Source organism: Ascaphus truei, chromosome 12, assembly GCF_040206685.1.
Source record: "Ascaphus truei isolate aAscTru1 chromosome 12, aAscTru1.hap1, whole genome shotgun sequence".
NCBI classification, from domain to species: Eukaryota; Metazoa; Chordata; class Amphibia; order Anura; family Ascaphidae; genus Ascaphus; species Ascaphus truei.
The window spans coordinates 45,031,653-45,045,182 of NC_134494.1; the positions used below are offsets into that span (position 1 = coordinate 45,031,653).

Here is a 13,530-nt window from a genome sequence, read left to right on the forward strand (position 1 = left end):
GGAGAGAGAGGGAAAGAGGGAGAGGGGAGAGAAAGATAATGGGTGAATGAGGGTCACGTCTCCTGAGAACAATATTTCTTGCTGTTTTGAATTGACATTTTATTACTTTAAGAAACCTGTGAGACCCAGAATGCCTCTGTACATTCATATCCAAGAAACTCTGTGTATCCAGAAAATGTATTTTTGCTTCCATGAGAATGGGCGGAAAGCAAAACTGTGCAGAAATAAAAATGACAGTTTTGTTTTACTGAGATTAGGGGATCTACTGTCCTGTGATCGTCAGTAGAGAGAGAGAGGAAGAGAGAGAGAGAGGGAGGGAGAGGGAGGGGGGGAGAGAGAGAGGGGGGGAGAGAGAGAGATGGGGGGGAAAAGGGGGGAGAGAGAGAGAGGGGGGAAAGAGAGAGAGAGGGGGGGGAGAGAGAGAGAGGGGGTGGAGAGCGAGAGTGAGAGGGAGGGGAGAGAGAGAGGGGGAGGTGAGAGTGGAGAGCGAGGAGAGGGGGGAGAGATGGAGGAGAGAGAGAAGAGAGGGAGGGGAGAGAGAGAGGGGAGAGATTGGGGAGAGAGAGGGGAGGTGAGAATGGAGAGCGAGGAGAGAGAGGGAGGGGGAGAGAGGGAGAGGTTTTTGGCTTATGTTTAAATTCTTCTTCCTGTTATGACATCACCTATACATGATCAACCTAATATTAACCTTAGATAATGCACCGAGCATCACTGAACACAGGGAGATTATATCTGCTCAATCACAGCTCAATAACTGTAATGAAAATATACAGATTACAGGAAAAACACCAGCCTGCACAAACCCTGCACGTTTAATTACCCATGGGAATTAACCCTTCTGGGGTTTGCAGAGTATTGGCAACAAAAACACAAGCGAGCACGTGCTGGCACTTCTTACACAACTTGTGTATTTTTGTTGTATAAATACAGCTTGCATTGTAATTGCCATGCCCAGGTTGATTAACTATGGGACTCTTATCACAACGCCTGGGTTTGAGGCTGCGTAACATCGGGCTGGGAAAACACTTTCGCAAACGCCTCAGCCCTTCGTCACAGAATACCCGGGGATTAAATGCTTTACCCGGGATGGCGGCCCGGAAAACGCGGCTACTGCCATAGTAACGCCTGATATCGTTTCAACTCCATTGCACTGCAAAGCAGTGAAGGGGTTATTTATTCTTGATATGATATTCTCACATGGTGTGAGTAGACTGTCCCTCTGCACTGCCCGGAGCATTCTTTGCTGCGCGCAGATCTGCGGGTCCCTGCGGCTGCATTGAAGGGGTAACGCTCTGCAGATACAGCACTAAGTACATGCATTGAAGGGGGTAACGCTCTGCAGATGCAGCACTAAGTACAGTGTGAAGAATGTGCTGCAGCTGCTAAGGCAGAGGGTGGGAAATCTGGGTGTGATTATTCAGGAGCCGGTGAAGTGACCTGCTGGAGACCCCTTGCCAAAAACAATAAATGATGGCAGACCGCCTATTGTACATGTTCTCTTGTAACCCCCTCACAATGGGTACAGAATCTAAGGAAGCTAAAGAGCCCTCACTCGTAGGGGACCTTTTAACTATTGTAATAGAGTATAAATAGGTTTTACTTTGGCAAATGTACGACGATGAAAATCTCTTCCCAGATTTGTGCTAAGGGAAGCGGGGGAGAGAGTTCCGTGTCGGGGAAAAGATTGAAGCAGTGCTGATGGTAATATCATCACCGTGTTGGACGCAGTGACGCGGGGCGCGAGGCATCGCTGTGCTGCCTTATCAACTAAATGGGGACACTTCTAAACTTGGGAGAGAAAAGTTATAGCACATACACATACCAATACATGTATGTTAGTATGTAGCAAGAATATACCAGCAATCCTTCATACTTAACTCCCCCGCACCCCTCTGCCCGGTTTGGAGCCCTTATAAAGTTCTTGTCCAACCCTCCCGAACATTGCTCTCCGTGCCTGCGCCATTGTCCTATCCTGAGATAAGGAGCCGTGCGAAATGACGATCAACCAGAAATGACCATGGGACAGGAAGAATCCCAACCAGAAAAGATACCAATAAGGCTGTGTCCATAGTTTAGCAGTCAGCGCTCCTCCGCGCTCACGCCGAGGCTCGTCTGCGCAATCAGGAGCGATTGCATGAACTAGCAGACGAGCCAGCATGCGCGATTGGGTGGCGGGGGTGGTGGGGCACTGACGTCACTGGGCCAATAGCCCGCTCTGCGCCGGCGCCGATCCCACAACGCCGTGACGTTGACGCTGCTTCGCTCTGATTGGAGGTTGAAAATCCCCGCGCCTGCGGACGCTCGCGGGAGCCCCCTCTCAAGACATACTCATTGAGGATGACGGGGCTCTTCGCGTAGCGTCCGCACGGCTCAGTGCTGACTGTCCTTCTATGGACGCAGCCTAACTTGGTGACATTTAGGAAATGTAGAGAAAGGGGGGATGGATAACACGTACAGTATATTTGGGGTGGGGGATCGGTGCTGCATGTTCCCTTACAGGTCTCCAACTTTCCCCAAATGATGTCACAATGCGCCAACGAGCGCTGACCCAGAACTGCGCCTTAAAACAATGCACCGCCGCTATGAGCCACCGCCGCTCGGAAGATAAATGTGTGCGTCAGCAGATAAACCCTCCATTAGTAGTGAGGCCCGAGCAAACGGGATTACAGGGGCCGCACAAAAAGAGTAACCCATTCCTCTTAATCCGACGGGCTTTCACGAATAATCTGACGGGCTTTCACGAATAATCTGACGGGCTTTCACCGAATAATCTGATGGGCTTTCACCGAATAAACTGACCGAATAATCTGACGGGCTTTCACCGAATAATCTGACGGGCTTTCACCGAATAATCTGACGGGCTTTCACCGAATAATCTGACGGGCTTTCACCGAATAATCTGACGGGCTTTCACCGAATAATCTGACGGGCTTTCACCGAATAATCTGATGGGTTTTCACCGAATAATCTGAACACGTTTGGAATCGTAAAAAAACAACAAGCAAGTGCATGGGTTAGTATTAACTTCATTAGTATTAACTCCTTTAGTGCTGGATCAGCAAGGCCCAGCTCTACGCTCCCCCCCCAAGGACTGACCGTTAAACCTTCCACAGAAATACATATCAGGACTATGCCATGTGAGAGGCGGCAGATATCCACGGCAGCAAAGTGACGTTTAGTTGTAATTGTCACCATGTCTACAAGAATTGGGCTATTCTGCAGCAAAGCAGAGTACTACTGCTAACAAGTGTCTCATTAAAACGCTCCGTGCTCTCCCAGCCCCGAGCCACCCCGGCCTGGCCTGCAGGTCACCCACATTCAGAGCCCGCTCACTGACCTTTGGCCAGCTCCTTCCTCAGTTTGAGAACCGCCCCCAGGTCACAGTCCATGCTGGCATAGGCATGAGGTATGGTGGATTTAGATTCCGTTAACCTCTTGGCGATGACCTTTCGAATGTTGCTGGCTGGTATTTCAGAAAATGTACCCTGGAACGGGAGATTTCACACCTGTGAGTACAATGTGTGCCCCAGGAAATGAGCAGGGTTACATCCCAACGAGATGCCACAGAGCCTACACAGCTCGCACCTCCAGCGGCCAGAGGTGGTCGGTCACTCGCGGTTTTCCGCTTTCCCACTAGCGGAGAGGGCTGCAATGCATCGTAAAGCAAAGGCATCTCCCCAGCTTGTATACCAACGGCTGCTCTGAAAAAACTGGCATGTTGGCTCAAAACAACACACACAATGTGACACTTTTTGGTAGTGAAAGCTTCTCGGTTGTACCACACAAGTCCTTACCGCTGCAGGAGGCTTCCCAGGGATGGACATTGGGGGGATCAATGGGCGCGCGTAGCCCGATGGAGGACACGCGGCTTGCGGTGGCGAGGGCGCCTTCTCTGGTTGCGGTGAGGGAGCTGCTTGTGCCGGCGTCTGTACAGCCGTACTATTCTGTCCCAGGACTCGGAGGGCATCCCTAGAAACAAACAGCAGCAGCGATCACTGGGGACAGTCTTGTGGACCAACCTTCCCTGGCCACGTCTGTCCTTTACCTACGTGTGCAAACATTGTGACAAAGAGAAGCTGGTGCTTTTGAATTAAACAGATAACCCCCGTATGTGGATGGAATCTCTTCCTAAGATATAGGCAAGATTACAGCAAAATGTAAACGTTTCGTACTGTGTGTGAATTTTAATCAATGCATTCATTAGCTGAAGGTCCTAGGCTCCGATGCTACGAAGAGCTTCACAATTATACCGAGCGATTCCACTCTCTCTTTCCTTTCAGACTGGAAGCGCTTTGGAGCAGGGCCATCTTTGACCATTGTCCCAGTGTATGTTGCAATTCATTCTGTATTTGTTATTGATTTGGTCCGATCGTACTGCTCCGCAGAATATGCGAGCACCATATAAGTACATGATCATTAAATCCAGCCGTTAACTGCATTGTAGGACACAACAAATGGGTCGACTCATGCATCCTACCCACAGGCAAAACCTACAGCACACTAATTATACCAGCTCACAGGTAATACTTCTCATTTCCCCAGCCCCAACCCACAGCCGCTCATCAAATGTCATCGTCAAGAACAAACCTGCAGCGATTAATAGCAGCTCCGAGATGGCCAAGAAACCGGATGTCAGAAAATCCATTTATGTTAAAAGGTGATGTATTGTTGGTTTGTCTAATTGCCGAGGGGCCTGCAATACCTTGCAGAGCAAAGCGTTATAATCACCTCTCCAGGAGCAAAAGCAGTTCATCAGTGGAAGTACAAGGGGGATTTGTTTTTTTGCACTACAAAGCAACACATTGCATGTCCCTGGCAGGGAAAGGGTTACTCTAGCTGCAGAGCACGGAATATTTCTCCGCTTGTTAAAAAGGACAAACATGCTAAATTATCGTCCAAGCGTTTCACATTAAAATAACACCATTTTCAGCACGTCTTGCTATGCTTCATAATCCTTAAATATTCAGTACCACCGAACTAATCGCAGTGCTGTTTTTCATAGGTTAAAACAAAGAGATGGTAATTTAAACAAGAACATTTTTTTTACATTAGTTTTTAAGAGACATGCGAGGTTTAGAAAGCTCTGTACACATGAAGAAGAGACCTGTGATATTTGGAAAGCTCTGTACACATGAAGAAGAGACCTGTGAGCTTTGGAAAACTCTGTACATGTGAAGAAGAGACCTATGAGCTTTGGAAAGCTCTGTACACGTGAAGAAGAGACCTGTGAGGTTTGGAAAGCTCTGCACACGTGAAGAAGAGACCTGTGAGGTTTGGAAAGCTCTGTACACGTGAAGAAGAAAGTCATAGCTTCAATCAGTTTGAACCTCTTGTACTTACACCTTCAAGGATTCATCTAGTGCAACAAGAAGGAAGGGGTTTAGAATAAGGTCCTAAAATGGTTTAATTCTGCCCAGATAGGGACACTCACACTTTTATAGACATTATGGCTCATGTAAAGGGATGATCTTCTGTACCTTTAAAGGAACTATTGGGGGTAATACAGTACACCTGGCTGTTATGATTAGATCACCATAAAGTGAAAATGTACGTATTTTTATCCTGAGAAAACGTCAATTTCTTTCATTTATGCTGATTCCTGTACCTGTATCTATCTGGCCAACACCGGCGTGATACTTCATGGAGAGCCCAAGGAACAAATGGTAACGGACAATTTATCTGGAGATTCTGGGATCCACAGTCTTAAAATCCCGAAGGATTATGTAGTGTGTAAGAACCCCTTCCAAGCATTTACTTACAAAAAGAACGTTAAAAGGAAAAGATACTTTTTTTGTTAAGTGCCAATCCCCTGCATACTATAGGGAAGAGTGGCTCAGTGAGTAAAGGCTCAGTGAGTAAAGACTCAGTGAGTAAAGGCTCAGTGAGTAAAGGCTCATTGAGTAAAGGCTCATTGAGTTAAGACACGGATTCTCATAACAGTGACAGTTTGAAGCAGGGGAACCTGGTTCAATTCCCGGTGTCACCGCCTTGTGACCTTGGGCAAGTCACTTTATCTCCCCTGTGCCTCAGGCACCAGAAGCATATAGAGTGTAAGCTCCTCTGTTCAGGGACCGTGTCTGTGACATTCCTATGTGCTGCGTACCACGCGCTGTACTGTCATTGTGACGCGCTTTGTGTCCTGTTGGGAGAAAAGCGCTATATGAAATAAAGTTATTTAAGTAATAATCCCCGAAGAACAGGGCATTACTGGCCAATAATGCCCTGGCTGGAAGAGTTGAAGGCCCGAGGCTTCACCCACACACTGCAGACACACACACACACACACACACATACACACAAAAAACACTCTGCACCCCTCCTCCACCAACAAAATCACACACTGAAGACACACACTGCAGGCCCCCCTCTACACCCACAAAACACACAATGCAGACTCACCCAAACAAACAGACTCTGCCACCTCTACATCCACAAAACACACACTCTGACACACACACACACACAAAACACTGTGCACCCCTCCTCCATCCACAAAACACACACTGCAGCACCCCCCTCTGCACCTACAAAACACACACTGCAGAGACACACAAATCAACAAAACAGACTCTGCCACCTCTACATCCACAAAGCACACACCAGCAGCCCCCTCCCTACACCCACTGCAGCCCCCCCTGTAAACCCACACTGCAGAAACACACCAACAAAACACTCTGCACCCCTCCTCCACCCACAAAACACGCACTGAAGACACACACACTGCAGCTCCCCCTCTACACCAACAAAACACACACACACACACAGCAGAAACACACCAAGACTCTGCTGCCCCCTCTACACCCACAAAACACACACCAACAGAAGACACACACAAACCGCTGACATTGCCTCACTTTGGTCCTAGGTGGGACAGTCTCTTCGAATGGGAAACAATCAGTACAATGACCTTCAGCTTTTCTCTGGCACGTCATCCTAACTGTTCATTCCTCACCTTCCCAAGGAGCCAATTTGCAGAGTTATTTTCAGATAACAGTTTTGCACATTCACCCCTCGGATGTGAAGCAGTGAAAAATAAAAAGAGAGAGAGAGAGAATGAGAGAACGAGAGAAAGAGAACGAGAGAGAAAGAGAACGAGAGAGAGAACGAGAGAGAGAAGGAAAACGAGAGAGAAAGAACGAGAGAGAAAGAGAATGAGAGAGCAAGAGAACGAGAGAGAAAGAACGAGAAAGAGAGAACGAGAGACGAGAGAAAACGAGAGAGAGAGAGAAAACGAGAGAGAAAGAATGGGAGAGAGAAAGAGAACGAGAGAGAGAGAGAACGAGAGAGAGAAAGAGAACGAGAGAGAAAGAGAGCGAGAAAGAGAACGAGAGAGCGAGAAAGAGATGTGCGCTGAAACGCTTGCAATTTTAGGCTTCCCCTGCAGATGTCCGGGTCGAAGCCCTGCGGATAAATGTGGAGGTTTCTGGGTAGATCAGGGGTGGGCAACTCCAGTCCTCAAGACCCCCAACAGGTCAGATGTTTGGGATATCCCAGCTCTACCACAGGTGGCTCAGTCTGAAGCAGGGATATCCCCAATACCTGGCCTGGTGGTGACCCTATAGGACTGGAGTTGGTGACCCCTGTGACACATCGTCTGTACACGGACGTTGGCAGCAACATCCAAAATGTTACAGGTCATGAAACCACGGACCATTCTTCATGTGAGTTGAAACAAATGACTCCATCCCTTTTCCAGCCAGAGAAGCCACGGATTGCAAGGGCTCACCTGGCACTGGAGGGGTTACGCCTTCCTTGACATCGTATTAATGAGGATTCCCCCGTGTGCCGCCTTTTGAGAGGACCACACACAGGACTCCTCCTCCCCGATAAAGGTTCTGGGTCCCCTCGCTCCAATGGACCACATTATGAAGGACATTAAAAACCCCAGCCCCTATTTTTCCTTAATCTGCCTACATATCGAAAATATTTGAATCAATTAAAATCCCAGGAAGCAATGTCTCCAATAGCCAACAGACATGCTCGGTTTCTCAAACATGAGTAAGTCAGAAAACATTTGTGATGAACGACTGTTCCAAAATCCATTGACGTTACATAACGAAAAAGTGTCACGGACAAACCACCCGCGTAAACGACCAGCACCACGCAACATTCCCGTGTCCTAAGCTCGTTAGTCTCGGTACGAGGCGTGGATGTGCTAAGAAGTTGGCTTTTTAATTAGTCTAACTAGAAATTCCCCAACACTCTGCCTGTGGCCTGCAATGCATTCACTCACTGAACCGACGTGCACGTTAGTGACAGATAATATCCAGCCAAGGTGCTGAATGTACAACGGGACGTCTCATTAGTGCGTTCCTGATTCATTGCTTACCCTGCTTTCCCTCCTGTTTACTATTCAAAAGAAAAAAAACAAATAAGAACACGGATTATTATTAGCGCGGCGTTTTAAACAGAAGCTGTGTGTGCATCACCACCAACAAGAACGCAATAAATAAAACCGGAATTATGCATTTAATGGGTTCTAAAAATAAATTTCCCTGCTCATTTGTAATTCACCCGAAAGTAATGTCTGCCCCCCCCTCCCCATCCCCCCGAGGCTCGCTTATTAAAATGCCTTCTACTCTAGTATAAACTCGCACCCATCTGCGAGGCAAACGCAACCGAATTTGTTCTGCTGAAAAAAGCACTGACACTTCCACCCCTTCCCTGCCAGGCGGGACAGGAAGGCACGCTTGTAGCCGGCGGCTGGGGGAGTGAAGGAGTTAACGAGACAGCACTAGGTGTTTATAGGGTGCATGAAGTGTTAGCTGCAGAGGAGCAACGACACAAGTGCGTGTTTAACACAGCAAGAAGTGTTACTTACACTAAAAATAGAACCCTGCATATAGAACGCCATCTCTCCGGCCGAGCGCCACATTCAAGACGCGCTTATTTTCCACCGACAATCAGTATACAAAGAAGAACAAGAAAATAATAATGGTAAATTGGTCCCACGACTGCGATTTCGGATTAAATTATTGGCACGTTTCCATGACAACCACAAAAAAAAAACCATCAATCACATTGGTGTGAAGCCTCAGGGGTTTAACTACATCACCGTATCAGGGCGAGTTTCTGCTACACAGGCAGAATTACTCCACCAGCTCCTGTTATAACGGATACCCCCCATCTCCTGGCACCATATTACCTGCTAGCCTTGGAGGTGGGGAACACTATCAGAACCAAAAGGAACCGCAATCCATTGCTTTATAATGTACGGCAGACCCCGCTGAACTGTACGAAGACCCCATCTTGCCCTTCCAGCTTCAGGAGTATATAGAAATTACCCCGTAAGAAAAGGCAACAGAAATACCCCTTGAGAGCACTTTCACGTCTCAGACAGGTTCACAGCCCCGTCTTTCCCCATTATCTCTTGGCGTACAATGGTTCCACTGCAGCCAGGGATTCTGGGTAATGACATGCAAATGAGCGCTCCCTTCTTTAACCCAGCCTATGCTAAAAAAGCTTTGTGATGCGGCAGGCATGTTAAAATGGATAAGAAGCATAAGGTGATACACGGAGTGCTCATTTACATGTCATTACCCAGAATCCCTGGCTACAGTGGAAGCACTGTATGCTAAGAGATAACGGGGAAAGGCAGGGCTGTGGACTGTACACTGTACGGTTTTTGTTTACTCACCAAAACTTTCTTTGTGTCTGATTGTAACCGATAAGTAAACCATGATTTTTTTTTGTAAAGCAGGAACTGCTCAGGGGGCGAGATACAGCTCAACCCCCTTATAACGCTGTGCTTGGGGTCCAAAGAATCACATCGCGTTATAAGCGGATCGCGTTAGAAATAATGTTCCATTGTATGCATTGTACAATAAAGTATTTAAGATACCAATAATCTTCTTGTAAAGTATTCATAAATACGAAGATTGGGAGCCACGCTCGCATCGCGTTATAAGCGGATTCACGTTCTAACGGGGTTGAGCTGTTCACAGTGCATCAGCAGAGGGACCTTGCTAAGGAAGCAGATGTTACACAATAGCAGAGGTACCCTTCTTAGCCCTTAGCGTCCCTTACAATACATTGCCAATCCTCTGGCACTGCAGGAGTTTGCCCAACGGGACACATCGAAACGCGGAAACCGGTGCTCTGCGCTTATCCAGAGGGGAACGCGAGGTAGGAGGAAACAGAGAGAGAGAGAGAGAGAGAGAGAGAGAGAAAAGAGTTTGACACGCAACGAGGACATAAGTAAGCTGGTCATAAATCAGTGACAAGTGGTGGAGCACCAATGTTGGGCGTCCTTTTGATAAGGCTGGAATCCTTTTTTGATCAAAAGATGTAACAAATAGACTGCTTTGTTATTAGACTTGGATAACAATGTAGAATGTCACTAAGAAATTGCAAGCTATTTTTGGGAGGAGCGCAGGGTTTGGGCATTTGTGTTCCTTTGATAAAGATGATAATTAAATCCTCAGGAGATGGATCTAACAGTTTGGTCCCAAGCCCCAGGCTCACCATGGGACACACGGCTCTGATAGATTTCAATGAGTATGCTTAAAGATACTATATCTGTCCTGAGAAAACAAGAATCAAATCCTCCCACCCCCCCCCCCCCCCGTTGCACTCAGCGAGCAGTGCTAGCAATATATTATGTATTTGTAACCATGTATTTGTCATCATAACTCTGTGCCCAGGACATAAACGAGAGGTAACTCTCAATGTATTACTCCCTGGTAAAACATTTTATAAATAAATAAATGTGGTGACGTGAAACGGTTTATTCCAAGAAGAAGCAATTGGTGGAACATGCAAGCATTGAGCAGGCTAAGGAGCAGCTTTAGGAAACGACCCATATGCCTGGTCCCCGGGAGTCTCCCTTTGGCTACATTGCAATCTTCTCGTAGCTTCCGCCAATAATAATACATTGCGGTTGCTCTGAATCAGAAAATGTAAACAGCTTCAGAGAGAGCCATTCAATAGCAGTGGTAACCCAGCATGCATCTGGTGCTTGGAACATAGGTGCGCTCCAGACACACCTGACGTCATTACCACTGTCAAGCGGGCTTCCGTGGTGGCAGCCATTTTGAACTCCCAATGCCCCCAACAATAGAAAATCAAATTATCTTTAGAACTGGAAGTTTCCAGGAAGAATGAACGTTATGGTCATACACTAAGGCTGGGTCCATGGTGACGCGCGCTCGCGTCCGTGCTTCGTGACGTCACCCGCTTTTAAGCTCCAGCGATTTGTGGCCAGGGTAGACACGACGGGGAGGCTTGACGGGAAGGAGAGGGGGAGGGGCCTGAGGCCGTGACGTCACGCAGCTGGCTCACCCTCATTGGTCGAACCGCTCACGTAACCTGGCCGTTGCGCCATGGAATCAAATGTAACCGATTCCTCGTGCACCGCGCGGCCCCTTGCGCTGTCGCACGCGTGGTCAATGGCTGCGATCATTGCCTTAAGGCATTGTGATCGCGCCACGTGCATACTCCTCCGCGAGCTCTCGCCGACTATGGACACGGCCTCAGATGTCTGGCGCACAATGTATGAAATGGAAAGCAGGAGGGCTTGCTGCTTGAAGTAATAGCTTATCCGGTCACCGGCTGTGACAGTTTCCTGTATCGCTTTGTAACTCTGCTGGAGAAAGAGGGCGCCGCTCAGAACGCTGCATATTCAATTTAAAATAAATGCACAAACAAGTGTAATTACGAGATAAAGATCTCGGGTGCAATCGTTATAAGGTATTATTTTAAGCCGTGTTTCGTAATATATAGCACCTCCGTCACTCCTTTCCTGAGGGTATTTAATTAACACCACAGAATGATATCCTGCACTGAAATGAGAAATCTAAAAATAAAGCAGAACGTTACAGACCGGGCTGGATAGAGAAGAGACATTTTCCCATCGAAGTACAGGGGGGATAACAGCAAACTATCTACACGGCAGTTTCTCTTAGTGAGTTTACATCGTTGATGTCTCACTTCTTAATATATTGATAGACATTTTTAAACTGAGAGCATCCCAATTTTGAAAGCGCGTTACAAGTTATACTTCCGAGCTATGAAAGCAGCCACCACCAGGGTGCAATCGGAATTGGATTCGTGCCCCTCTGGCTTGAGGTTTAAAACCGACGCCACTAGATTTTGCAACAAAAAGACCTAAATATATCCCCAAAAAGCGGTTCTGTGATAGAGGACTTCCTCGGAGTTCTAAGGGCGCGGATATATTAGGCGCCGGCCCCAGAGGCGATCCGTGGCCTTTGGCATGGGGAGGGGGGAGACGCGACAGGGAGGCGTGTTGGAAGCGGGTCCGTGATGTCACGTGAGCGGGTTCGCCCTCAATGGCTGAACCGCTCACGTGACCCGGCGTCACGCGAAAAAAGGTCTGCTCCAAAATCGCGAGCACCGTCGCGCGCTCTATGGCCTGCCTGAGAGGTACGGCTTTTTGTTCGCACTGCGCCCGCGCGCGTCCCGGGGTGTATGGACGCGGCCTAAGTAATACGTGTGAGGCGTTTCTGATGCCTTCCCCTAAAGACATTCGGGGAGCACTTAAAGCTTTTAGCGTGTACGTTGTGTCAAACGGAGCTCTGCCCCCACCTAGTCTTACACAATGGGTTTGGGAAGTCGGAATCACATACTCTTTCGTGATTAACCCTCGGGGGCCCGACGGCACAATGAGGTTCCGGTCCAGGCCGTGCGTCTCCAGAATGTGTCGCGCTGCCGGACTCAGGCGAAGACTGTGGGGGAAATACAACAGAGAAAGCACATGTTGAATGAAAATGTTTTATTTTTTTTAAACGACAGCTTGAACTGCAGCTTTAATAAGTACATCATTAATGCAGACTCACCAAGTCCAGTCTTCATGCAGCCAGCAGGCCAGGTTTGGGAGATTTCTGTCATTAACCTTGCTCTGGTGACTATGCCAGCTTACTTAGGCTGAGATGCCATGAAAACCTGGTCTGATGCCCGTACACACAAGTTATATTTTAAATCAATGGCCCAGATCCGCAGTCTGATTCACCTCTACTCTACACCAGGGGTGGCCAACTCTAGACCGCAAGGGCCACCAACATGACAGGTTTGAAGGATATCCCTGCTTCAGCACAGGTGGTGCAGTCATTGATTGAGCCACCTGTGCTGAAGCAGGGATATCCTGAGAACCTGACTTGTTGGTGGCCCTTGAAGACTGGATTTGACCGCTCCTGGTCTAAACAACCAACGGGAGGTTTTGTTTGGTTGCTTATTAATGACGAATGACCTGCACCCCTTTCGTTCAGTCTGCACTTCACATGCTAACATTTTACTCCAGTACATTGGTTTGTTACTGTGTAAGAGACCAAGAGAATTCTTCTTATTTATAATTGTACAAATGCTTTTGAGACCTCCCAAGCCCATCCACAAAGTAGCGACAAGAAGAAACTTGAGGGGTTTGGAAAGATCAGTGAAGGCCTCTTAAGCTTGTCTATTAAAAGTGGGACGCCACCCTTTTTTTGGGGCGGTCTGCCTCCTCTCCCCATGCGCTGCTAGGGAAATCAATGAAGACTCACACAAACTGGAAATGTCCATGCCTGCTTCATCTTTAGG

The 13,530-nt window shown here is 47.9% G+C and overlaps 1 protein-coding gene across 1 annotated transcript in view; it reads right to left on the reverse strand.

The window, feature by feature from the left end:
• Positions 1 to 13,530, reverse strand: part of PDHX (pyruvate dehydrogenase complex component X) — a 93,455-nt gene that overhangs the window by 26,396 nt on the left and 53,529 nt on the right. Inside the window, exons 5-7 of the mRNA XM_075567568.1 lie at positions 12,585 to 12,683; positions 3,795 to 3,969; positions 3,338 to 3,485 (exon numbers count right to left, since the gene is read on the reverse strand). Coding sequence (XP_075423683.1) covers positions 3,338 to 3,485; positions 3,795 to 3,969; positions 12,585 to 12,683 — 422 coding nt within the window. The remainder of the gene's footprint in view (positions 1 to 3,337; positions 3,486 to 3,794; positions 3,970 to 12,584; positions 12,684 to 13,530) is intronic.